The 27038-nt window shown below is 47.1% G+C and overlaps 1 protein-coding gene across 2 annotated transcripts in view; it reads left to right on the forward strand.

Annotated features, from left to right (window-relative positions):
* The first annotated feature begins 11 nt into the window (after positions 1 to 11).
* Positions 12 to 27038, forward strand: part of GTF2E1 (general transcription factor IIE subunit 1) — a 103286-nt gene continuing 76259 nt past the window's right edge. Inside the window, exons 1-2 of one of the 2 annotated variants that reach the window (XM_090057180.1) lie at positions 12 to 153; positions 20062 to 20539. In XM_090057180.1, the coding sequence (XP_089913306.1) occupies positions 20092 to 20539 (448 nt within the window). In that variant the 5' untranslated portion in view covers positions 12 to 153; positions 20062 to 20091. The remainder of the gene's footprint in view (positions 154 to 20061; positions 20540 to 27038) is intronic. The other variant, XM_090057187.1, reaches the window with a different exon arrangement.

Here is a 27038-nt window from a genome sequence, read left to right on the forward strand (position 1 = left end):
TCCAGGATGGTATGCGGTCCTCTCCCTCGGCCATTGGCGCGCCTAACAGGCGCTTTCGTCACAGCCGTGCGACACTTCCCGCGTGCGCCGCGAGGAGTTCGTGACGCACATTGCCTAAGACCTGGGGCGGCAAGCAGCGCCCGGAGCCAGCAGGTCAGTCCCGCGCGCGCGGCGCCAGGTTCTCCCCTCCCGGCCTCCCGCCAGCTACTGCGCAGGCGCATCCGGAGCCCGCCCGTCCCGCCAGGCAGCGGCGGGGTCGAGGTCCGGGTCTGAGCGTCACGTGCCTGGCGCGCGAGCCTCCCTGGGGGGCCGCTCGGACTGCCCACGTGGGCGCAGGGTGGGGGGGAGAGGAGTGGTGTCCCCCGGGCCCGGCCCCCCTCCTCAACCGCTCGAGGGGGGCGGCTGAGGAGCCAGTGGGGGCGGAGGGAGGCGCGTCCGTTGGCAGCTGCGGGGGGTGGGACCGAGGCAGCGCGGACTAGTTGGGCACCTGCCTGGCCCCCGTCCCCACACACCCTGCCCTGTGCTGGCACTGTCTGCCTGGACCATCGTCGCCTTGGGTGCTGTTGATTCCTGCACAGAAGCCGGGAAGGTGCCTCAGGTCCAGCCTTGCAGCCAGGACGACCCTGGAGGCTTTTGTCTTATGTGGGGGGTGTGAGAGGAGCCAAGGGCAGTTCTCTTGCACTGGCTGTGGGTGCATGGGGGTATTGTCCTTTGGGTCATAGACAGTAGGTCATAGTTAGACCATACGGGCTGGAAGGGACATCAGGAGGCCATCTAGTCCAAAGCCCTACTGAAAACAGGACCAGCTCCAACTAGATCATCCCAGCCAAGGCTTTGTCAAGCTGGGTCTTTAAAACTTCCAAGGATGGAGCTTCCACCATCTTTCTGTGTAACTTGTTCCAGTGCTTTGCCACTGTCCTACTGAGAAAATTCTTCCTAATAACTTCCTTTGCTGCAACTTGAGACCATTGCCCCTTGTTCTGTCATCTGCCTAATATCTAACCCAGTGGTTTTTAACCTTTTTTGTACCAGCACCCATTTGTAAACATTGATGGCCAGTCCTGACTCGGTGCCCCCAGGCCCCAGCTCCTCAGTATGTAGGGCAATGGGGGGTCCCAAGCAGCCCCTCACAGGCTGGATCTTTAACAGCCTGCAAGAGAAAACCCACTGTTTCCTAAGTTTTTCGGCTTTTTAAAAGTTTGTTGATCCATTTTTAAAGCTTGTTTGCAAGCTTTCATATATTCTTGCAGCCCACTTTTGCATCATGACCCATGGATTGAGAAACGCTGATTTAACCTAAACAATCAAGAGCAGTTACCTACAGTAGACAATACGTAGGCACGCTTGCTCCTAGGCTGCCAAGGTCTCGAGCCCCTTAGGATCTCTCCTGGTGATCTGAGGCAAGCTCTGGACTTCCATCCCCGTGCCTTTGTGTGGAGGAGTTGTAGACTGTTCAGGGTCAAATGTCTGTATTTGCTGCATAAGGATCTCTTGGCCAGTTGTGACCTGACTTTGCTTTGCTTTGTCGAAAGGGAGTTGTGACCTGACTTTAACAGTGAGTGTGCCTGTCTGCTTTGCATGTCCTGGTTCCTTTGGAGCTGTCCCTCAACATCTGCCTTCTTAAGTGCTACTTGTAGCATCGTAGGAAATGAGGGTTGGAAGGGACCTCAGGAGGTCATCTAGTCCAACCCCCTGCTCAAAGCAGGACTAGGGTTACCAAATTTCCAGTTCCAAAAAAGAGGACACCTGTCAGGGGGACACCTCACTCCCCACCCACAGCCCCCTGGCCCTGCCAGTACCCCTCAATCCTGACCTGCAGCCCCCCAATCTTGCTGCTGCCTCTGACCCACAGTTCCTTCCCCTACCCCCCAGCCATGCTTGTGCTCCTCACTTTCAACCCACAGTCCCTTGGTGCTGCCAGTGCCCCACAGCCAACCCAAAAGCCACCCCCCCATGCTCTCACTTCCAAGCCACAGTGCCCTCCCCCCAGCCCTGCTGGTGCCCCTCACTTCTGACCTGCAGCCCCCTGGTCCCCCCAGCCTTCCTGGAAGGGCCCCTTACTGCCCCCATCCCGACTGGGCCAGATCACTGTGACTGATTAATGCAGGTGGCAGTGGAGCATGTCCAGCCTCAGCATGGGTGGATGGAGGGGAAGAGGAGGGAGGCCTGTAGCACCCCCTGCCTTGGGCCATGGCTCGAGCACCAAGCCAGGTGGCCTAGCCATGCCTACCCCCCGCAGCATCTCCTGGCTGCCCCGTCCCTGTGCCACCAGCCTGGCTATGGAGCTCCATGCTGTGCTCTTCCCTTGCTGGAGGGGTAGGCGACTTCCCCCAGCCCCAGTGCCTGGACACCTTCCCCCACCTCACACACCCATCCCTCCATACCCTCCCCCCCCCAACAGTTCCCAAGCCCTGGCCCTCCAACCCCGGCCCTCCATAGACTTGCATCCAACTGCTGAGGTTGCTCCTACCACCCTGTCCGGCTGTATGCTGGCCACTTACATATGCGTGCACACTTGCAGGTGATGCTTTCTGCCTCCAATCACCTTTCCCACATTCCTGCCAGTGGAGCAGAGCAAAATCCCAGACATTTGTTCAGATTTCAGAAAACTGCTTGGATGGTAGGGGTGCGCTGAAAGAGATTTTTGGGGCCAATCTCAATGGTTGATTTTTAACAAGTCACATTGGCCACAGGGCGTGGGGAGTGTGTGCTCCCAGACCTGTGCGTGGGGTCGGGTAGGCTACTGCTGTGGGCTGGGGCTGGTGCCGGGCTCTTCCTGGCAAAAGGCTGGGCTGGGCTGGTCTGCTCTTGGGGCAAGTGGCAGCAGTGCTGTGAGGGGCTGTCGGGGGTGGGGGCTGCAGCCACCCCAAAATTTGGCGTAAGCAACACCCCTACACCTCCCCTCCCAGCGTTGCCACCGCTTGCCCCGAGCACAACCTGGCCTAGCCCCCAGCTGGAAGAGCTTGGCGCAGCCCCAGCTCAAGCCTGCATCAGCAGCCTGCCCTTGCCCTGTGCACAGATCCGGGGGCACATGCTTCACAGGTTGCATGCAGCGGCAGCAGCTGCCACCCCCTCCCTGTGCCCCCAGATGAGTCGCTCAGGACTCCATCCCACGCTCTGTTCCAGCTGTGTAACACCTGCCCCAGCCCCACTCCCTCCCTCACCACAGGGGTCTTGATCTGCACCCCCTTCCCCCCAGCCTTTCCCTTCCCTCACAACAGACTTACCAGCTGGACCCAGTTGCTGTCCTTGCTACTGGTCTGCGTTCCTGGCCACCTGTGTGCTGCGCTGTGGCTGCGCATGCACGGGCCACTTATCAGCAAAAAAAAAAGCCAATTACCAACGCTCTCAATTGTCCTTATTTCGGTGCCAATTTGATATGGGACCGATGTTTCAGTGCACCTTGACTGGATGGAGATCAGAGGATCCAAAAAGAGGAATCCAGCTCCACCCTCTTTGGAACCACCCTACAGGTAGTTGCTACCTAGCAGGTAGCTGCTATTAAATCCCCTCTCAATCTTCTTTTCTCCAAACTAAATATGCCCAGTTCCTTCAGCCTCTCCTCATAAGTGATGTTCCACAGCCCCCTAATCATTTTTGTTGCTCCCTGCTAGACTCTTTCTAATTTCTATATTATGTCACTGCGTAGTGGGGAGCCCAAAACTGGACACAGTACTCCAGATGTGGCCTCCTCATTGCTGAATAGAGGAAAGAATCACGTCCCTTGATCTGCTGGCATATTACTACTATTCTAGCCCAGTGTGCTGTTAATCTTTGCAAAAAGGGCACATGTCATGATTCAGACTGAATTGCTTTTTGGATTGGAGGATCTGGGAAGAGGAATGTAGTGGCAGACCCAGCACAGTAAAAAGGGGTGATGGGTGTTCAGGATTCCTTAACATGAGTCCCTTGAGATAGGAAATCCTCCTTGTTATGTGAAATCAAGATTAACTGCCTACTGTTCCAGCCATCTCAGGTCTTCCATATTAGTGCTGGCATCTAAAGGGCATAAGTTCATATCCCCAGCCCCTATTTTACTCCTTTTGTGACTTAGCTTCACCAGGTATTAGATGAACCAAATCTTCTCTTATACAACAACTCTGTCCTTCCATCTTGATTTATCTGGTTGCTCTTCTGTGAACTGAAATTTTCCTTCCCCCCTTTTGTCATTATCTTTCTGGGAACTTGTGGGGGAGAAGAGGGTGAGGGTTGCTTACGACATGCTGGCAGCATGTCCCATCCAGAGTGGTTCCAAAGCGTGCTCCTGTGCTTATATTCATAAGGCTTCTCCAAGGAGCTGTTTTGATCATCTGTCCTCAGTTCTTCTGGGAACACAATTCTGTCTTCACTGGTATTTTCCAGGTTTGGGGCATGTTGGCAGGAACAGGTGGGCAGGGTGCACTTAGGGTGGCCACCCCACTGCCATGGCGTTGACAGACACATGCAGCACTGACAGTTGTGGAAAAAAACCTAACACTTTACTGGAAGAGAAAGCATGTTAGTTTGATTTGGCTCCTCAGCATCTGCATAGGTTGGGCACTTCAGCGGGCCTTTTTGGCACTTTGATCTAAAGCTTTAGAATGCTTGGCACTGTGATAGTGACATGATGAGCCATTAGAGTAGATTGAGGTTTGTAAGAGATGCCTCTGTTTGAAAGGACCTATCAACAACCAATTATCATTGGAAGCAATTCCTATCCATTGTTTGCAGTGACTATGTTATTCCATTCTGATCCCTGAGATTGCTTTCTGGTCAAAGAAATGCTTCTGCTGGGACTGTACACCTTGAGGTTCCTGTTGAGCAATGGTTCTCAACCTTTACAGTCAAGGCACCCTTCAGAAAATGCCTTCTTTTGTTGCAAAGGCTATAACGCATTGGAATGCTTTGAATACTATGAATTCTTATTTGGAATTTCATGTTTATTGCAAATCATGTTTATATATCTAATAGTGTTAAGGTTGTGCAGCACCCTGTGGAACACTTGAAAGGATATCAAGTGCCATGGCACCCTAGTTGAGTATCACTGCTTTGGAGTGATAAAATCTTAGCACGGTATGTCTTCTGTTCTTATGTCAGATAACCTATCATTAGTGGCTGCCAGGTGTTGATGCTTGACAAGTCGTCATAACCTGTCATGTATCTTGCTCATCTGTACATGCTAGTAACAGGAACATCAGTGTAGGAATGAGAAAACAGATTGTTTCTGTCCCTGATTCTTCCAGCTAAATCTGTGTGATCTAGAGCTAATTGCTTTTTCTGTGATTATCCACATCTATAAAAGAAGGTAATAATTCTTATGTAAAATAGCTTTGTGATACAAAAGTGCCATCCATCCTTGCTAACTTCTACTGACGGTATATGGAGTTGAGTGTGAATGTGAGAAAACATTGCATCCTGACCTTACATTGTTCAGCATCTATCTTGAAATATGGAACTTTGTGTCACTTTTGTTCTTACTACTTACGGCTCCCAAACATTGTTTGCAAAAGTAGTAAAACTGCACCTTGAGTTCAGCCATTTCCTTTAGCAAATCTCACAGTTTTTCTACTACAGAATGGTATCAAAGATAATGCCCACAGGCAGGAGTGCTCTGGAGGCCAGTGGTCTGGCCCCCTAGCTCTGGGTCATAGAGTCTCAGAGAAGTTGGGCTGAAGGGACCTCCAGAGGTCTAGTCCAGCCCCTTGCCTGAGGTAGGATCATCCCTATCCAAACCATCTCATACAACCATAATCTAAACTATGTAAGACTTCATTCAACCATGACAACATAAACCTAACCTGCTACAGGTAAAGCAGGAGAACCATGGCAGCCAGTGTCTGCTTCTATAAAATGTTGTCAATATATATTGAAGAGGTCCTGAGTAGAGGGCCTCACCCCCTGCTATAGGGGCAGGCAAAAACCCCCACAGTCCATAACAATCTGACCATAGGGTAAAATTCCTTCCTGACCCCAAATACAGTGATTGTTTTGGCCCTGAGCAGAGGGGCAAGAGCCTCTAGCCAGTCACCTCTGGCTTTGGTCCTAGCAGGAGCACTGGCACACTCCAGTCTAAATCCCCAGCCTTGGCTGTAGCCTCTGGGGGACGCTTAGAAACACCATGATACAAGGGAGTGTGGGGCATACCAGCAAATCCCAGAAGCATGGGAAATACCTATACTAGAACATAGGCATAGCTATATCTAGATCATCCCCAACCAGTGGCTATCCAACCTCTTCTTGAACAGCTCTAGTGAGGGAGAGTCCACACCTTTCCTAGGCAGTCTTCCACTGCTTTATTGTCCTAACAGTGAAGAAGTTTTTCTGGATACCCAGTCTAAACTTTGCTACAACTCTGAGCCCTTGTCTCCCTGTCTTTCTCTCTGCAGCAAGAAGGAAAAGGTACTGTCCTTCTTTATGGGAGCCATTCAAGTTTTTGAAGACTTATCATGTCCCCTCTTGAGCACTTTTTCTGCAAGCTGAACATGCCTAGCTTCTTCAGCCTGTTCTTGTATTACTTGCTTTTCAAGCCCTTGATCGTCTTCATTACTTGCCTTAAATTTCTACGTATCCTTTTTAAAATGTGGAGCCCAAAACTGCACACGGTACTCCAGATGGGGCCTAACCAGTGCTGAGTAAAGAGATACTATCGCCTCCTGTGTCTTGCACCTAATGCTTCTATTGATGCAGCCTAAAGTTGTATTGGCCTTTGGTGTGGCTGCATCATGCTGCAAACTCGTACCGAGTCTGTGGTCTACCAAGACTCCCAAATACTTTTCATAGAGCTGCCACCCAGCCAGGTATCCTGCATTTTGTATTTGTGTTTTTGTTTATTCTTCCTGAGGTGTAGTACCTTGCATTCGTCCTTGTTTAATTTCATCCTGTTAGCTCTAGCCCACTTTCCAATCTATTGAGATCCTTCTGAATTGCGCTAGCATCCTCCAATGTGTTCCCAATCCTTCCCAGTTTCATGTTGTCAGCAAACTCGCTCAAGAAACTTCCTATGCCAGCATTCAGATCAATATCATCATCAGTCCGTCACAGTTGAGGATAATTGTCTTTCATGATTGCTTTATCTGGGTGTCTAAAGATGGCTGATGAGGCTGATCCAGGATCGACAGAATTTGTTGTAACATGGGCATGGTGGTTGATTTTTGCGTTCTTTATTTGGTCTGTGACATGCTGTTTCTGTTGCTCCTGCTTTTCTGTTTCCTGTTGTTGTAAAGTTTCAAAGTGCTGAGACCCATGCAGCAGACTCCATATGGAGCAATTCTAGGTAATAGTTTCCCATGAGTTGATGTCAATGTTATTTTTTTCAAGTTAGCCATGAGGACACCCTTGAAACACTTTTTTTGCCCTCCTCTTGAGTGTATATCTTGACTAAGCTGGGAGAATAAGACTTGCTTTAGGAGTCTGAAGTTGCACTTGGATGACGTGGCTGGCCCACCATAGTATTATATTTATTCAGCCCACATTTCTCCAATTTGTTTATGAGTAGGTCATGTGGGACCTAGCCAACAGCCTTTCTGAAGTCCAGATGCACTATATCTACAGCATTTCCTTTATCCAACCAAATTATTACTTTGCCAAAGGAGATCAGGTTTGCTTGACTTGATTTGTTTTTCTAAATCCACTCTGGGTGCTTGCAATCAGCCCTTTCTCCTCCAGATACTTGCAAATGGTTTCCTTAGTATGCTTCAGTAGCCTCCCGTGCATTGAGGTGAGGCTAACTGGGCTGTAGTTTCCCACATCCTTCTTGTCTTTTTTGAAGAAGGGCATTACATTGGCTCTTTTCAAGTCTTCTGTCATCCAGCCTGTCTCCTATGACTTCATGGAGATCATTGCCTAGGGCTCCCAGATCTCCTCCACCAGTTCCTTCAGTACCCTACAGTGAAGTTCATCCAGCTCTGCTGACTTAAATTCATTCAGATCCAAAAAAAAAGCTCTGACTCTCTCTTTTGTTATATCCTTCCTCAGTTGCTGCCCCCCACCCCCCAACGCGCACACACATACACACTCTTTATCCCGATAATTCTTATTAGGTATCAGCCCCTGGCACGGATCTTTGAAAACTCCTGGCGCTCTGGTGTAGTGCCCGAAGACTGGAAGAAGGCCAATGTGGTGCCAATCTTCAAGAAAGGGAGGAGAGTAGATCCGGCTAACTACAGGCCCATTAGCCTGACTTCTATCCTGGGGAAGATCTTAGAAAAGTTTATTAAGGAGGCCATCCTTTATGTACTGGCCCAGGCTAACATTCTAAGGGACAGCCAGCACGGGTTTGTTGCGGGTAGGTCTTGTTTGACCAATGTCATTTCCTTCTATGACCAGGTGACCTATCACCTGGAGAAGGGAGAAGAGATTGATGTCATATATCTTGACTTCAAAAAAGCTTTTGATCTGGTATCCCATGATCACCTCTTGGCCAAACTGCCCAGTTGTGGCCTTGGCTCCACCACAATCCGCTGGCTGGGAAACTGGCTCCATGGTCGGACCCAGAGGGTTGCGATTGATGGCAGTCACTCATCGTGGTGCCCTGTGACCAGTGGGGTCCCTCAAGCCTCTGTCCTGGGACCCATACTGTTCAACATCTTCATTAACGATGTGGACATTGGAGTCAGGAGTGGACTGGCCAAGTTCGCCGATGACACCAAACTTTGGGGCAAAGCATCCATGCCAGAAGATAGGCGGGTGATCCAGGCTGACCTGGACAAGCTCAGCAAATGGGCAGACAAGAACCTCATGGTGTTTAACACCGAAAAATGCAAGGTTCTCCACCTTGGGAGGAAAAACCTGCAGCACCCTTATAGGCTCGGCAGTGCTACGTTGGTTAGCACTACAGAAGAAAGAGACTTGGGTGTCATCATTGACCACAAGATGAGCATGAGCCTCCAATGCGATGCTGCGGCTAGTAAAGCGACCAAAATGCTGGCGTGCATCCATAGATGCTTCTCGAGCAAATCCCGGGACGTCATTCTCCCCTTGTACTCGGCCTTAGTGAGGCCGCAGCTGGAGTACTGCATCCAGTTTTGGGCTGCACAATTCAAAAAGGATGTGGAGAAGCTTGAGAGAGTCCAGAGGAGAGCCACGCGCATGATCAGAGGTCAGGAAAACAGATCTTACGGTGACAGGCTGAGAGCCATGGGACTCTTTAGCCTGGAAAAGCGCAGGCTCAGGGGTGATCTGATGGCCACCTATAAGTTTATCAGGGGTGACCACCAGGATCTGGGGGAACACCTGTTCACCAGAGCGCCCCATGGGATGACGAGGTCGAACGGTCACAAACTCCTGCAAGACCGTTTCAGGCTGGACATAAGGAAGAATTTCTTTACTGTCCGAGCCCCCAAGGTCTGAAACAGTCTGCCAGCGGAGGTGGTTCAAACGCCTACGTTGAACACCTTCAAGAGTAAATTGGATGCTTATCATGCTGGGATCCTATGACCCCAGCTGACTTGCTGCCCTTTGGGCAGGGGGCTGGACTCGATGATCTCCCGAGGTCCCTTCCAGCCCTAATGTCTATGAAATCTATGAAATCTATGGATGCATCTTTCTTTTTTTGTGAAGACCAAGGCAAAGTAGTTGTTGAGTAGCTTTGTCGTTGTGTCTCCAGTTAGGAGTTCCTTTTGACTTATTAATATAGGACTCTCAGCTTCCTTGGTCCTTCTTTTTTGGCCAACATACTTAAAGAACCTCTTCTTGTCCTTAACCTCCTTTGCCAGTTGCAGCTTTATTCTTTATCTTTGCATTCTTGATTTTGTCCCTGCAGGCTCTGGGTATTTCCAGCTATGCATCCTTGGTGACCTGCCCATTCTTCCCTTGCCTGTATGCTTTCCTTTTGCATTTGAGACATTTTGTAAGTTCTTTTTGCAGCCACATTATTCTCTTGCCATTCTTTTTGTGGTTCCATTATGTCAGGACAGTTTCTTGCTGGGCTTGCAATACAATGCCCCTTAGAAGTTTGCAGCTCTCCTGGGCACTTCTTTCCTTCAATCTGTCCTTCCGTGACATCATGCCTATTAACTCCTTGAGTCAGATGAACTCTGCCTTTTTGAAATCCAGCCTCCTAATTTTGTTGACTTCATGCTTTCCCTGTCTCAGGATCTGAAATTCTATTATATCGTGATCACTTCCTCCCAAGCTACCCATCACCTTGACATCCACCACCAGTTTTTCCCTGTTGGTTAGGACAAGATCCAACATGGGTGATCCCCTAAGTGGGGTATCTAAGTTGACCCTTATGGGGCATGGCCTCATGGGCAGAGCCCAGGATGTGTGCTGCATGTGGCACCCTTTCTAGCTGCTCTGTGATCTGTGCTGCATGCGGTGCCCCCAGCCCCAACTGGAGTGAGCGCTATCTGTCAGAGTTTTAGACCAGCCAGGGGGTACCACATGCAGCACAGATCCTGAAGCAGCCTGAATGAGCACTGTATGTAGTGGATGGGGGAGCAGAGGGTCTGTGGGTCCAGTCCAGCCTGTTGACCAGCCCCTCACTACTGGGACAGATGAGTTTGACACCCCTGCTGTACACACTTTGGGAAGAATGCCTCTTTACTTTCCTTTAAAATTTCACACCATTAAATTAGTAACCACCTGGTTTTATTTCAGGGGATGGCATAAAAGTGATGATTCAGTTTTTAACAAGAACATAATATTTTCTCTCCATTCTCCATTGCTGTGGAGTGAGTCCAGTAGTAAAAATACCTGACAAATTTCATGTTCTCCAGAGAAAGGGGCAGCAGCCATGTGTTGTTGATACTGAGCCCAGAGATTGCTGGATCTCTACGCAATGGGATTCAGGGTGCTTTAGGAAGTATTTCAGAAAACATGGGGTTTGAAACTAGTTGGCTGTAGAGACGGATACATGTGGTTAAAAACATGTTAGATAACGGGATGGCAACCTCTTGTTGCAACCTGGCTCCTGTTTGCAACCTAGCTCCTGCTACAGGCTGCAAGACAGTGCATCCTGAGGCATTCAGCAGTTACTGTCAAGGAGATGCATAACAGGGCAGGTGGTAGGATCCAGGGGACACTTTTTCTGCTGCCCTGTGTGGATCATACTGCATATTCCCACCCAGAACTGCCACCAAGGAGATCCAGTCTCTTCATTGCTGGTGAGCTTTAGGTTGCCAACCCCTTTGTTAGATGGATCAGCAGCTCGCTGTGACTCAAGGCACCCCTCAATGGACTTGAGGCACCACTTGGAAAATGCCAGCTCTGTGTTTTTGCTTGTTTTTTGACTATAGAAAAATAGTAGAGCAATCAGAGCTGTCCCTAATGGTGTTCGGAGCCTGGGGCATATCAGCCTGTGTGGGGGCTAGGAACGGGTGGTGAGTGACAAAGGTGGAAGAAGGAAAAAAAAATGGGGGTGAGGGCTGAACATGGATGCGCATACATCATGGAAAAGTCTGTTTGGGGAGGGGAAAGGGCCATGGAGGGAAGGCAGCATTGCCCAGCACCATGCCGTGCCGGTCCCGGCTGCCTCCTAGCCCTGGCCCCACCAGTTTGGCCCTGGCCCTAGCCACTTACTGCCTGGGGGGGCCCAGAGCTGGGAGCTGGAGCGGGGCAAGCCTCGGCTAGACCAGCAGGTCAGAAGGCTCTTGCCTTCATGCCTCCTTGCTGTTGCTGCTTCGAAAGTAGTGAGCGCCGCTATGTGTGTTCTGCCGTTAGGCGTGCCGGGCAGTGAGGCACATGGTGCTGTGCCAAACCACATTTGAAGGAGCGGCGGCAAGACGTGGAGGTGCAGAGCAGCTGCGGCCCGCTTGCCCCGTGGAAATATTAGGGGGCTTGGGGCAGTCGCCCCACCCCTTGGCTGCCCTGTGCCGCATCTCTGGAGGGCCGCTGGGCGCCGATTTATCATCCCATGACCCAGCCCAGCCAGGGCCCGATTCCTCGTGACTGGGGCCCTGGCCAGGCTGGCTGTGGGACAATTGAAGCTTGGCAGCTTGTCCATGGGCGCATCATGGGGGAGCCGGAAGGGGGGGTGAAACTCCCCCTCCCTTCTACTTTGGGTCCCTGTGGTGCACACAATGGTGGGAGCTGCCAGCCTGTGCCCCTGGAGGAGCTGCTGGGCTCCAACTGTCCTGCGACCCACCCCAGTCGCTATGTATGGGGCCCGGCCAGGCCGGATCATGGGATAATCCCCGCAGTGCAGCAGGCAGGGATAAGGGTGAATGATTCGCCCTTCCCCTACCCTGTGCTCCCTTGCACTGTGGGCATCTTGATCTGTGCCCCTGTAGCCCAGGGTGATAAAGAAGATTAAAGGAAACTTACCTGTCTGCATGCAGCTAGGCCAGCTGTGGTGCTGGCTGTGAGTGCAGGGTAGCTGAGTGTACCACTCCTTCCCTCTGCTGTGGCAGCCTGTGTGCAGCCTAAAGCTATGTCTGCCGCTGCTCTCCAACTGGGGGTGCTGAGACCTGTTAGACCCACCCCCTGCTTCTGCTGCTGGCTGGAGCTGGCAGTGCTCAGCGGCGGCAGCATGTGGTTAGGAGGTGTGCTGCAGAGGGGCCTGTACAGCATTGTCTATGGACCCCCCGCAAAGTGCAGGGCCTGGGGCGGTAACCTTGTGCCACATTGATTTGTTCCCATCAACTAGTACCTTTTGGGTCTGACCCCGGAGCCAGTTGCCCAGCCATTGGACCAGTAAGATGGTTGAGACCACAGTTCCCCAGCTTGGTCATGAGGACATGTTAGGAGACCAAGTCAAAGGCCTTCTTGAAATCCAGATAAATGACATCAACCCCGTCTCCCTTGTCCAGACAATGTATCACCTGGTCGTACAAGCAGATGGGGTTGATCAGGCAAGACCGTCCAGTAATAAAACCAAGTTGACTGGCATTCAGTAGGTTGCCTTCCATTAGCCTGCTGCTTTTGTAGTACTCAAAAGCATCAATTAAAAAAATGGCTATCAGACTTTTATTTAAGATATCTGATGTTGCTGACAAATTGGAGTTCCCAAGTCATCCATACTGTAATTGCTATCCTATTCATACAATAAACATCACTGTCTTCATGGGTTATTGTGGTAGTCGGGTAAATTGGGTAGAAAGATAGATCAAATAACATTGGCAGAGATTTTGGTCAGAGTTCAGCAGCAAGTTACTTTTGTGGCTATATATGTAGTGAAGCAAACTTCCTTTGCCTCCATCATTACATCAGCACAATCCTGACCTGTGGCATTATTCCATTTAATTTAAACTCTGGCCACTCTTAGTGTCAGTTTGCATGTTGCTTATTGTCAGTTACGTGGCTACTGCTACTGCCAGCTGCCTTTGTGCTGTCTCAAAATATGCCTAGTGTGAGTGCTCATGCCTTTACTGTAGTACCTGTGGCTCTTTTCTTTGGTGATCAGCGCAGCACGTGGTGACCAGACAGTCTTCAACCCAGCTATTATTTGTTTTCACTGTAGGAATAAAGCAGGTAGAATAAAGAGGTTTTTAAAACAAGAAACAGTCCACATGTGTGTCTAAGCAAAGGCATGTTATCTCCTGACCATAACCTGGGCAGACATAGCTATTTCAGTCATTCCAGGTGTGTATGACACTCTGATTTCTCAAACAGCTTCCAAACAATTGCTTCTCTTTCTCTTGATCGAGTCCCTCTTTAAACTGATAATTATGTCATGGTGGTTGTCTTATGTTCCAGAGTTTTTTTCCTGACTATTGTTGTTTGTTAAGAGCCCCCTACATATTTACCAAGGGGTGGCTTTTTCTAGCCATTGTTTTCCTTCTTGTTTGATATTCCTGAGGATGTCCCTGTTACTAACTTCCAATAACCCCCTTATACAGTAAACCTGCCCAATAACCAGATCAACATTTCCAATTCTATATTAATGTCCATGTCCATTAAGTTTGTTATGAGATGGGTTTTTCTGTACATAACCTGAATTCAGACTTAGCTTACTGCTTCTGTAGGAGTAGAATCATTCCTCAAGAGAACTGTAGAGCCCCCTTTCTACAGTATGATGACAATACTTTGGCTGTAATAGGGTTGCGTGAGTTACCGCTTATGAGTTTGATTCACGTTCGTCCTCATTGATGGAAGGCTAGAAAGAGTTGTCGGGGATTGATGCTGGAAATAAGAAGGGCAAGATACCACCTGCTGTAAAGAGTGGCTTGTTACAACAGCCGTTCTGAGTTTTTGGACCAGCAGGCCACTGTTGATTCAAAATTCTTCATGCCTGCCATGCATCCTTATCATCAAACCTTTAAACACTAAAAAGGTACACTGTCTGATATGATCTTTGGACCACCTGGGGACTGCTCACCATGAACTCAGTTTGGGAACCACTGGTTAGCCCCTTGCGCAGTAAATTATTGTAGTATGATGGTTGTCCTTAACTACTGCTCTTTATCAGTTGAATTATTTGGGAGTGAGATTATTGAGAAATCTATGTCAAAATAACTCCAGTTATAGTGACCTGAAGAATCTACCTGTCTTTGGCCAGTTTGGTTTTTGCCCAGATAAATATCCGGTGCTTGTGCTGATTTTTTTTTTTTTAATAACGATCCCGTTAGCTGTCTTCAGTATTCATCCACAAGGCCTGATGAGGACTCACAAGGCCACTCTGTGCTTTATTCCTTTTGTGGGGGAAACACACAGGGATGCTTCTGTCTATTGCAGAATTTGAGGTACATACTCTTGCTAATCATTTTTAAACAGGTGATTGTTATGGAAAGCATATGGTTTGCAGTGACTTTGATATAATTACATCTCCGTAATTAATAGTTCTCTGCTGCAAAAGACCAATACTGCTTTGAAACAGTTTATATGTTTATATTTGGAGTGTAGAAGCAGGGTTAACTTTGCATGATTCTTAAGTGTCTTTGCTAGGTGTGGGGAAATAGGAAAAGGAAATGTTGCAAGAATCCTGGCCCCCACTAGCTGAAATAATATGCTTCCTCAGTTCATAATATAAGAGATTGTCTTAGATCATTGGTTGTTACTGGATGCTGAAGTAGCAGACTGTCACATACACTTGTTATCTGTACTTGTAAGATTATTTAGGCCATTGTCAGTTCTCAGTTAAAAGGGCTTAATGCATTCTGCATAAGGCTGTTCTTTAAGACCAATGCAGAAGTCTGCAGCTAACTGGTTAAGGAAGTCCTTGCAGAGAGAATGCTTCTTTCCCTTTTTGCTGCGTGGCAGGGTATTGTAGAAGTGTCTTTGCTCTGGTGTAATGGAATGAGGGCTGGTTGAGAGACAGGATGCTTGAGGTCAAATGTATAGTTTATGGAACAAATATTCTTCTGAAACACAGCAAATTCCACTCAAGGTTGGACATGATGTGCTATATTTAGTGTATGATCTTTGCATTAATGTTATACTGTGTCCAGCTTGAATAATCACTTTTAGTGAATTTTGAACCAGCAACAGTCTATGGCCAGATTCTGCTTTCATGTGCTCACTTGGCTTAAGAACATTCTTGACAGGTTCAGCCAGAGGCAGAATTTAGGTCCAAAATGGTTCTGAGATATTGTGACTCTGTCTAAAACTTATTGACACATGCAACTTCTTTTAAGGATCCTGTGGCTCTGCTCAGGTCAGCTGTAACCTATACAACATGGTGTTAAAAATACTGATAGTTCATTCATACATAGTTCATTCATGCTAACTCTGGTGGAATAGAACAAGGTTTGTATCCCAGGTAGTAGATGGGCTTTCTTGTCAGTACTAGTTAAATGGCTGTCATAGTGCCCAGCCACTGTGATCTATAGCATGACAATTACCTCTTGGTGCTGCTTTTCTCAGAGAAGTTTGTGATGATGTCCAAGAACTGCCTTCTCGGGGCCTTTTTGCAGCCTGCAAACCAGTTTATGCTGGAAAAGTCTCAATAAATGGGCTAAGGGCAGTACATGGCCCCAAGTCAGGAAAACAGCAAGGTGGAGGAGGTTATTGTCATGGAAGAATGGTGAAACAAGGTTTTTATTTTTTGTACATTGATGGGAAAGAGAAAGGACCAGGTTAGTTTTTACTTATTGTTGACCTATCTGTGCCTTACAAAGCTGAAGTAATACAGATACTGAGATAGATAGGTCAAGCACCTGAGAGGAATATAATCTTTTCCAGTCTCAGGAAAGAGACAAGAGGAAAAGTATATTATAGGGTTTGAAGAGGGATTGAAAAGAGGCAAAGCTAAAGTTGGTCATGGCAGAAAGACATCTGTCACCGTGAGGGAGAGGAGGATTGTGCATATGTCAGGCTCCATGAATGCACTATTTGCAGGCTTCTGTTGTGCTGCACAGCAGGTGATCATTATATAAATGATGGCTAGCAAAAACCAAAGTGATCTCAGCTGATGGGAGTGAGTCAGCAGCTGCTGAGTCACACCCAGCACTTGATGAGTGTATAGTGATGGCTTTATTAGTGTGCTTCAAATGAAGATTACTGGAACCCTCCTTGCTTCTAGGAATGATTGATGGTGGTGCCTTTCAGCTTTGAAGTGTGTGGTTTTGGAATCTAGTCCCTGGAAGAACCTAGTGTTATGAACAAAGACACTAGGGGCAGATTATATTGGGGCAGATTCCTTCCCCTGCTCTACTTCTCCTTGTCTTGTGGTTTTGGTTTGTTAGGGAAGTGGAGGTGAGAGAATTCATGGAAGTGAATATTGGGATTGGCAGGATTTTACCTTATCTATAACCTTAACTGGGAAACTTCACCTTAAAGTTGCCTGGATGTAAGGAACAAATGCAGCACTCTGTCCAGTTGGGGAGGGCATCTACGTAGGACAGTGATTCTCAGTCAGGATGCCGGCATATCTTGGGGTGCTTTGAGATCCTTTCAAGGGTGTTGCAGAGTGCCACACAATGTTATTACTGTTAGGTGTGTAAACTTGATTCACAAACTCATAAATTTCAAATAGGAACCCATTTTGTCAAAAACATTCTGACCTATTGCAGTTTTTCTGAGTTCTCTGGAAATGGAAGAATGGATCTGTAGTTTTTTCTATAGTCAAAAAAACAAGTGAAAACTAAGCTGGCGTTTCCAAGGGGTGCCTTGAGTTTAAAAAATGTTGAGAACTACTGGTGTAGCTGTTTGCCATCTAAATTGTGTTTGTGGGTGTGTGGGAGAGGGGGGTGAAGGGAAGTATCATGTTTAGAAAAGAGACGCTTGAAGCAGGAGACATGATAAGGGTTTATAAAATACTAAACGGCCAAGAGAAAGTAGATAAAGATTTATTATTTACTGTCTCTCACCTTGTAAGAACTAGGGGTCACAGAATGAAACTAGTAGGCAGTAAGTTTAAAACTAAGAGGAGGAACTTCACACAGCGTGTAATTCAAGTGTAAAACTCATTGCCACAAATGTTGTGGAAGCTGACCATTTAGCTAGATTCAAAAAGGGACTGGGCAAATTCTTGGAGGAAAGGTGCATCAGTAGCTCTTGAGCATGGGAGTTAGGGATGCAGCCTCTGAATTAGAACTTCCTGGTCCTTAAATGCTACAGGCTGCAAGGAAGAGAGGAACAGCTGAAAAAACCCTAGTTGTACTCAGTTCCCTCTCCTTTTTAGCATCCACTCTCCGCCCCAGTATGACACCAGCCTATTTACCACTTTAGGGATTTGTGGGCAAAAAGCCCACCCCTTGAAACTATAAGACCCCCTCAGAAAGGGAGGGTGCTGGGAAAGTGGCAACTAATTGCTTGGAACAAACAACAAGGATGGGAGTGAAGGTCAGAGGTTTACCTGAACACACTGGACAGCACCCACTGGCCCTCAAATGGGTCCAAGGAGCCAATGGATGCTGCCTAGTGATACTCTGCCCAGAGATGGGATCGCAGTAGAGACAGGAAAGTAGCCCTGCAGTCCTTGCTGTGCAGTACAGGCCTGTTTGCTCCCTTGAGGGATCGTGGGCCAGGTGAACTGTTAGCTTTCCTTAAACAGGAAGATTACTGAAAAGGCAAGAACTGATTACTTGGGGCAAATGATAAAAAGAAAAAACACGGACAGGAGTAATGGCCACTAACTAGAGTGCCAAGGGGAGACGCTGAACAGAGCAAACTGGACAGCGCCCACTAACTCTCAGATGAGTCCAAGGAGCCAGTGGACACTGCCTAGCGATACTCTGCGTGGAGATGGGATCGTACCAGGGACAGGAAAGTGGCCCCACATTCCTTGCTGTGTGACACAGGATACTGGACAAGCTGGACCTTTGATCTGGCTCAGTAAATGACAGTTCTTATAATATGTTATTTGAAATGCAAAGGATTACACAAAGCTTAAAATCAGTAGGAATTTGAGAGTGCTTGATTCAGCATTCCAAAAGCAATTGTTGTGCTTGATGCTTCCAGGGGATCTTCTGCACCAGGAAGCTAGAAGGGATGTGAAATATTATTGCTATCTTAAAGAAAGGGAGATTTGAAACAAATAGAGGAAAAGTAACTTGCCTGAAGCCTGCTCAGGATTCACTCACAGTAAGGTGTAGAACTGAGGTCACTCAACTTACTTTTGTGCTTTAACCACTAGACAGCTCTGCTTTCCTTTAGAGGGTGTCATTCTAGTGGCTGCTGTTAGGGTTTGGTTCTTGGCAACAGCCTCTTGCATGTATGCCAGAGATCACAGCGTGGGCAGCTCCTTACCTCACCTAACAGTGCTTCCTGTGGCTTATCAGGAAACATGACACTCCCTCCAGTACGGAGGGGCGGACCCAGGACGTGGGCAGGAGGTTAAAGTGGATCAAAATGGAGTTGAGGTGGGTCCTTGTGTGGTACCAAGGTATTGCAGCCTTCTTTGAGCTTTCTGCAGTAATTTAAAGGGTGTGGGTGAAGATATCTTATGCTTCTCACACTCTTGGACATTTTTAAACGAAACAATCCTTCATATTCAACGTGTTCTGCATGCCATTAGCTTTGTTTTGTTTATCACAGGATATTACTATGCTAGATCTGTTAAAGCATGATGCGAGGAGAGACTAGACCCTCATTTAACATGTCTTTCTCCTGCAAAGTATGCCTGCCACTCTGATGTGAGTGGTTAGGCCCTCCGTGACATTATAAATAGCAAGTACTAGTAGACTCTGAGTGCTTGGGAATTGTTAAGATGCAGTATATGGGGTACCCGACAAAGAGTTACAAGTAAGCCTGCTGTACTTGCTGTTCATTTAAAAAGTTTGGGAAAGCATCAATAGCTTAGAAATTAAAGGCATTATCTAGCACAGTTCTTAAGATATCAACAGCTTAAAGTTAAGAATATCCACCTCCTCTCTTTTCACTTTTTTGCTGTATACACATCTGTCCATTGGAGCAAATTGTATTCATGGAAAGTCTGCTACCCCATGATGTTGGAAGAGCAGCAGACTGACTACTCAGGCAGGTCTCCTTGGGTGCTCTTGCTTTAGCACAAGTCATTGTTACCCATTTTTCACCTGTCCTTCCATTCATGACTGCATAACAATCCTGTGGCAGCTATAACAATATCTTATAGAGAAAAGGAGAATTAGGAAAGTGGGTTTTATGTTGACTTATTTTACTCTGGTTCTGAGAGTAGAAGCAAGAACCCAGCTTTCTCAGACCAACCAAAATCCATGGTCCCCATTTTAGGAACTTCTGGAATAAGTTGATCAAACTTTCACACAAATGGATGACTCCTAGACTGTATCTGTTTTTTCTGTGTTTCAGTTCATGTGGCTGACTGTTTGATGGCACAGGCTGGTCACATCGTTGCTTATTTCTGAAGACAGGAACAGAATTATCACTTATTTCTAGATGGTGATGTTCCCCAGTGTGAGCCTTTGCTGCTGATTTCTACTTGTGAGGCTCAGAAAATAACAGATCTATAGAAACTTGAATGCAAGAGGGAATTTGTATAACAGCTTCTTTAGTTCAGAGAAGGTAGAACTGAAATCTGCTGAATGTTCTGGATTTTTTTTTTTAAAAAATCACTATTTGGTCTCCACTTTGCAGTGAAAATAGGGTTCTGTTTCTTACTATGTTTGGTTACATCATTTATGCCTAGAGAGAGGATTTTGGGCTGGGAACAGGGAAATAGAAAGCTACCATCCTTTAGCAGTCTTCCTTTTTTAGGTTTGTATAACCTGGATGACAGCTGTTTCTTGAGTCAGAAATTTACAGTCCATCTGTTTGTTTTCACTGCAGTATACATGAGGCGTCGTTTCTGAATCTGATATGACAGACCCAGACGTTCTTACAGAGGTCCCGGCGGCTCTGAAGCGCCTTGCCAAGTATGTGGTGCGTGGTTTTTATGGCATTGAACATGCGTTGGCTCTGGACATTCTCATTCGCAACCCCTGTGTGAAGGAGGAGGACATGCTGGAGCTGCTCAAGTTTGATCGGAAGCAGTTACGAGCAGTCCTCAACACACTCAAGGGGGACAAGTTCATCAAATGCAGGATGAGAGTGGAGACCGCCCCTGATGGCAAGACCACCCGGCACAACTACTACTTCATCAACTACCGCCTCCTGGTCAATGTGGTGAAGTACAAGCTGGACCACATGAGGAGGCGGATTGAGACAGATGAGAGAGACTCCACCAACCGTGCCTCTTTCAAATGTCCTAGTTGCTTTAACACCTTCACAGACCTAGAGGCCAATCAGCTGTTTGATCCTATGACAGGTAAGATGCAAATGTTGCACATTTGTGTTTTGTTTTCATGTAGGCTTCAGGATTTCAGATGTTCTTGGACTGAGTCACTTGCAATCTTTGTCTTGTGCTATGTAGGAGCTAGGGGGCACTGTGCTTCTGCTGGTGCTCTTGTTTGAATGAAATACAAAACCCAGGACCTATGCGGTGCTGCTGTGAGCTGTTAGAAGCTGCCAGGTTTTGCCTCAAAGGGGGTTGTATTGTGATGATAGATGGAGCAATACTTGTATGGTTTGTACAGGCAATTAACAGTGTTTGTAAAGTCCATGTAAAGATGTTTGGGTGGCAGGCATTGGGGAAATGGAAGCTCATTATCACAGTCAAATTCAGAGGAGACTAGAGCAATGTGTCTTGGCTGGGCAGTTTTCCACCATATCCTGGTCTTGCCTGTAAACAATGTAGCTTATTGATAATTTGCTGAGAAGAACACAAGAGTGGACCCTTGGAGAGTCTACTATTTAAGGTTTAATTTAAGAGGGACAAAGTGGGAGCTGTTGGGTTGATTATTTAAATTCTTTCATTATACTATACAACTTTTTTTTTCTCCCAAGGAAGTAGGAAAAACATGGAAAGCAGTCAGTGTAAAAGTTAGGAGGTATATTACTGTTAAGTATCTAACACCTGGTTAAAACAAAAAAAAGAAGTCAGATTCATCCGGGAATGAAAGCACATAACATTCTTCAAGCCAGCGTCAGCAGAGGACCCATTCCACTGATAGTCCATATGAGACCAAAATTATTTCTGAATAGCAGTGTCTGTTGGGGCTGCATAAGCACCCTCATCCTCCTCTTTGAAGGACATTAATGGCCCAATCCTCCCTCAGTTCCCACTCACCGCCCTTGTCAGTGAGATGGAACATGCTGAGTTTTCAATCTGCTACTCTCCTGTGAGTCTCAAACGCATTTAAGTTCGCTTTTGTGAGGAAATCTCTCTTTGTTTCTGTGTAGCCAAACTTTAATATGAAGAAAATCAGTGAGAGAGGAAAAATCAAGGGGAGATCCTCCTGTGCAGCAGTGCAAGGTTCTTTACAATAGCTGTTGTGTATGTAATAGATGGTAAGTTTGTCACATGGTGACCCTATGTTCTTGATCATTGAGCATAGCAGCGGCTTTGTTTGCCTTGCAGAAGGACATACTTCTGATGAGTATTCAGCTGGTGTTCTTTCTCATCCTGTACCAAAAAACAATATGTAAGTTTCATATTATATCTACTGCAACAATCTTTGGAAGTCATACATGGTGATAGAGGAAAGATCCACCGGGTCAGAGTGAAGCAGGTCATTGATGCCAAGGGTCCTGGTAATAAAGCACCATGCTTTGCCCATAGTTTGAATGAGCAGGAGTTGTCATTTCAAAGCCAACAATACTAAGTCATAGATTTCTAGGGTTGGAAGGGACCCTGTAGATCATTGAGTCTGATCCCCTGCTCTAGTTAAATAACCCCAGCAAGGTGCCTGTCTAATCTTTTCTTGAACACCTCCAAAGTAAAGGAGAGCACCACCTCATTTGGAAGCCCATTTCATATTTTGGCAACCCTCACCGTAAAGAATTTTTTTCCTGATATCCAATCTAAATCTACTCTTCTTTAGTTTGCAGTCATTATTTCTAATAACCCCAAGGGGTACCCTAGTAAACAGGGTATCCCTTATTTCCTGCTGACCCCCCATGATGAGTTTATAGACAGCCACAAGATCACCTCTCAGCCTTCTCTTATGGAGGCTGAAGAGATTCAGGTCCCTCAGTCTGTCTTCATAGGATCTTACCCGCAGGCCCTCAGCCATATGAGTAGCCAGTCTCTGAACCCTGTCAAAGTTATCCACATCCCTCTTCCAAGTTCTCCAGGACTGACAGTCCTCAGACTAGCACCCTCTTCATCAATGCCTTTGCTTTTGAACATGTCAACACAAACCCCAACAGAACAAGAGCTGGTACTTGCTTGTTGAAGTTGGCAATGTGTCAAGCAACTGACCTGCATTTGTACCTTAGTGCAAGTAGCAGATCCCTCCCACAAGGAAAACCTGAAACATCCCACCGAAGATGCATCTTCCAAGTCCATATTGACATGGAGGTCAGGAACCAAGGCACCAACAAAAAAAAAGGCACAGAACATCATGATATCAGTCATGGGTCATGGAGTGGGCACCACATGCAGCACACATCCTGGACCTGGTGGAATGGGGGGCACAGATTCCAGAGCGACTGGAGCAGGCACCATGTGTGGCGTGGATCCTGGAGCAGCTGAATCATGTGCTATGGGGTCCTAGATGTGGCATGTGGGGCTGGTCCAGAGACCTTGAGGCCAGATGATAGGGCTCCACAGGATACATCCAGCCCATGGGCCATATTTTTGAGACCCTGCTTTAAAGGAGTGATCTTTAAAGGAAGTTCCTAACTGACCTGGTACAGACCCTAGCTCCATGAAATGGCGCATGCCCCCGGCAGCTGGGGGGCACAGCTGCACTGGCAGTGGTAAGCTGGGAGCTTCTGCAGATGCCGCCGGCACTGGCAGCGGGGGAGTGAATAGGGGGTGTGGTGAGTGCTGCAGGGCATGCACCACCACACTCGGGGTGCACGTGCATCCCCTATGTGTAGCCTTTCCCTAGCTCTAACCACCTGATCTATCCTTAGCACCACTTTTTTAGTGGGGCAAAATCATTACCAGTACAAGGTTCTGCCTCTTGCACACTCCATAGCACCAAGTCTTTGCAAAACGTTTTGTTGTGCTAGTGGCACATCACAGATTGAGTTATTTCTGCCTAGGATATATTTCGTGGTAGAGACGGCTTTCCTGCCAGGTGATAGTGTCTTCTGGCTTCAGTCATTACTGAGTGGGGGAATCAAAACCAGCTATGACACATGAACTTACTTTACATCATTTACATTATTGCCTGACTTCACCTGAGACCTGTGCAGATTTGGTACAGGTGCCCTTTCACGTGCTTGAGGGAGGGAATTGGGTCATTTATCTATATTACCTTCAGACTCAGGGATAAAATGGTCTCCTGAGGAAATGTCAGCATATAGTCACTTTGGAGCTGTGTATCAGGCACTGCAGTACATTCCTGCTCCACTCCAGGGATCCAGAGTCATAGTGCTACAAAGGTAATTTCTGCCCTGTCTGGAAGCCATTCATCTCTGGACTATGTGAATCTGTTACCGGATTACATCGCTGGCGTTGCATCTTTTTATTTAGAACTTTCTAATTATGTGTGGTTCTTCAAGGACCCAATACCGTGCAGCAGGGGTTGTAACTCTTTAAGAGAGTGGTGGGCTGCGAAGCCCCCACTCCCACAGTTGGTCCTCTACTGCTCAGATTCCCTTCCTGCTCTGTGCTCCTCCTTCCACTTATTGCATGCCACCCAAAACCATGGGGGACTGAGGGCACAGAGCAGGAGGCTTTAAGTGTCTGTGTGAATGCAGCCCCTTTAAAGCAGCTGCCTTCAAGCAGCAATTTCAAATGGCTCCTTTAAATTGGTGCCCCTTCCCTTTGCCGCCTTCACTGTATCAGAACTGTCAGAGGTGACTCCAGTCCAGGTCCCCTACCCAGTTCCTTCCTCATCCTCTTGGTATTGCTTTCTCTGCGACTCTTGAGAGGCCTGAGCAAACTGAGATGAGATGCTGGATCAAGAATCATGATAGCCCTAGTGTGCATGAGGCAGCTCTAATATTTAGGTCCATCTTTTTTCTGAGGACAATTCTGATGACTTCATGTTGGCTTTCATGGCGTCGGTCAGCTTACACCTGGACCCAGCTTTTATATTTCATTAGCCTGGATACTGGCTGAAAAGCTGTTCAGCTGGCATTCGGAACATTCTGCTCCAGAGCAGGAAAGCTTTGACTAGACTGCATTAGAAAACCTCTTTCACTTAGCTTTACATATGGGCATTGCGGTACCAGCTGTCTCCCTTAGCAACCTGTTCCCTGCACCACCTACCAATGAAAATTGGCTTGTACGTAGCGATTATATCAGCTTGAAATAAAGTGAGGTTCCAGTCCTTGTGGGTCCCCCAGTGAATACCCCTTAAGCAGCATTCTCTGAGGACAGGGTTACCTTTGGGCTTCTTATTACATCCTTGCCTAAAGGTGCTTTACATGAACCATGTGAATCTCTTCCCTGTGTTCTTTTCCAAGCTTTGCATAACTCTTGGGGAAGCTCAACATAATATGTTTCATGTAATAAGGATCCTATTGTATTACCTCTGTGTTCAGAATCGTTCAGGATACAAGCACCTTTGTTCTGATAGGGTTAAGGGTCAGGCAGATATCCATGCAGTTTCCAAGTGTATAGAAATGTGTAAGGAGTTAATCAAGTTATACAGGTTTTCCTCACTTTATGCGTTCCTGGGAAACGGTGCATAACTTGAATTTGCATAAAGAGAATCCACTTTACAATGTAACAAATAGGGATGTATTCCAAGACCTCAACTGTACTGACCCCCAGACCCATTTCTACCACTTTTACGAGACAATTTTGGTACTCGCCAACAGCAGAGAGGCGTAAGAGATGCTTAGAATCTGGGGATGGCAACTACTGCAGTGTGTTGCAGACAGTGAGCAAGGAGCACAGATCCACACAGGAGACTATATTTTGGTGCGCATCACTCCCACAATGCTCCGCACAAAGCAGCTGACTGTGGGCTTCCACCATACTGATCGCATAAGAGTCAATTTACTTTGCATATAACAAATTTATGGTATTAAAAGGGTCATCGCATAAGAGCAAATTCACACATACCAAACCCGCATAAAGAAAGGAAAACCTGTATTCATGATAAGCACATTAGAGCTCAGTTCTCTTACATAGCCTCAGACACCTGTTGAAGAATGTCCCTGTTCTTTTATTCTGTATTGTAGCTGTAAAGCACAGTCCATACTTTTACAAGACACTGTCCTTTGTGAAAGGCTTTCAGCTCAGATGCCAGTTTTGGTAGGGCAATTCTGCAGCTGTTGTTTAAGGTAAGACTCCTTGTACACACCTCCAAACGCAACAGCTTGTTTAGTCATTCAGAGTGGAACACAGATTTGTATCGTACAAAGAGGAAATAACGACTTGCCCTGCAGTGATGGTGACACTGAGGTGCATTGACCACATGGATTCCATGGTCCTATTCCTTTAGGCTTCCATATTGGCAAAGCAACTGAAGAACTCTTGTGTCTGCTCCAACCCCTATGCCCTTTATAAGGGGATAGGTTATAGCCTTGTTGCCCTAAGGACATAAGTAAACAAAGTTCTTTGGGTAAATCTGGTATCTTTTATTAGACCAGCTCAAGTAGTTGGAAAAATTCTTCTTTGCAAGCTTTCAGATACAAATATCCTTCTGGTCTAGGATGTGTGCTGCACATGGTATGCACTCCAGGACCTACACTGCATGTGGTGTGGATCCCAGATGAGCCAGGGCAGCTGCTGTGTGCAACATGGGACCCAGAGTGGGTGCCACAGGTGCCGAATCCATCATGGGGGAGATGAAGGGGTGGGTACATGGGCTCAATCTGGCTCATCTGGCCCATGGGGGTCAAAGACTTTGATATCACTGCTTTAAAGCAAATCCCAATACTGGAAGGGCTTACTGGTTATTGCAAGCTTCAAGACCAGGGCAGGTCTTGGTGCTGAATTCAGGACTGATATCATGACCATCTGCAGATGTTTCTTCATCCTGATGAAAAGTGTTTATGCCCGAAAGCTTGATAATAAGAATTTTTCCAACTATTTGAGTTGATTTAGTAAAAGATATCAGATTTACCCAAAGAACCTTGCCTGCCTTTATAGGGTTAGACACTTGTACATCTAGGATGCAGGTGTAGCCCCACAGCAGTAGATGGTGCTGACCAACACAGTCTGATCTTGAGCACATGTCTGGCAAGAGTGGAACGGATGTGGATAGGGCACCTTGAAGAACCACAGTTCAGGAAAGTAACCAGATGTTCTTTTTCCAAAAACAATTTTTGTCCTCCGCTCTGCACAGGAATCTTATGCTCGCCCAAGCTCACAGCTGCTTGACTACTAATAGCAAGGTGGAAAGTTGATAACACTGGTACTTGTGTGTGAATTTTGTAATAAAATGTCCTGAATTAACTTGCTTTGTGGCTGAATCCCACCCCTCATCCACAGAGTAGGTAAAGGAAATAGTGGTAGAGCAGGTGCTACCTAATAACTGTGCCAAGGCTGGATTCAAAGTGGCTGCCCTAGTGGTGAAAGGCTGTGTATCTCACTACTCATTTCTTTACTTCTTCAGTTTTCCTGACATGCAGTGATGTGAGTAGTTCAGATGTTTTGTGCTCTAGTCTTCCCTTCTCCCAAATGAATCCTTCTACCCATTGGGTTGCCACTGTCGAATAGAGGGCCTGAACACCTGGCAAGCAGTCGCAGAAGGGTTATGATTTCCCCTTGTTCTTCACTCAGGATAAAGGCAGTGCTCCAGTCTCCATCCTTGCATCTAACCATGCCGCAACTATTTGTGAATTAATGGCACGGA

This window comes from Crocodylus siamensis, chromosome 1, assembly GCF_052110815.1.
Source record: "Crocodylus siamensis isolate JL-2025a chromosome 1, ASM5211081v1, whole genome shotgun sequence".
Taxonomy (NCBI): Eukaryota; Metazoa; Chordata; order Crocodylia; family Crocodylidae; genus Crocodylus; species Crocodylus siamensis.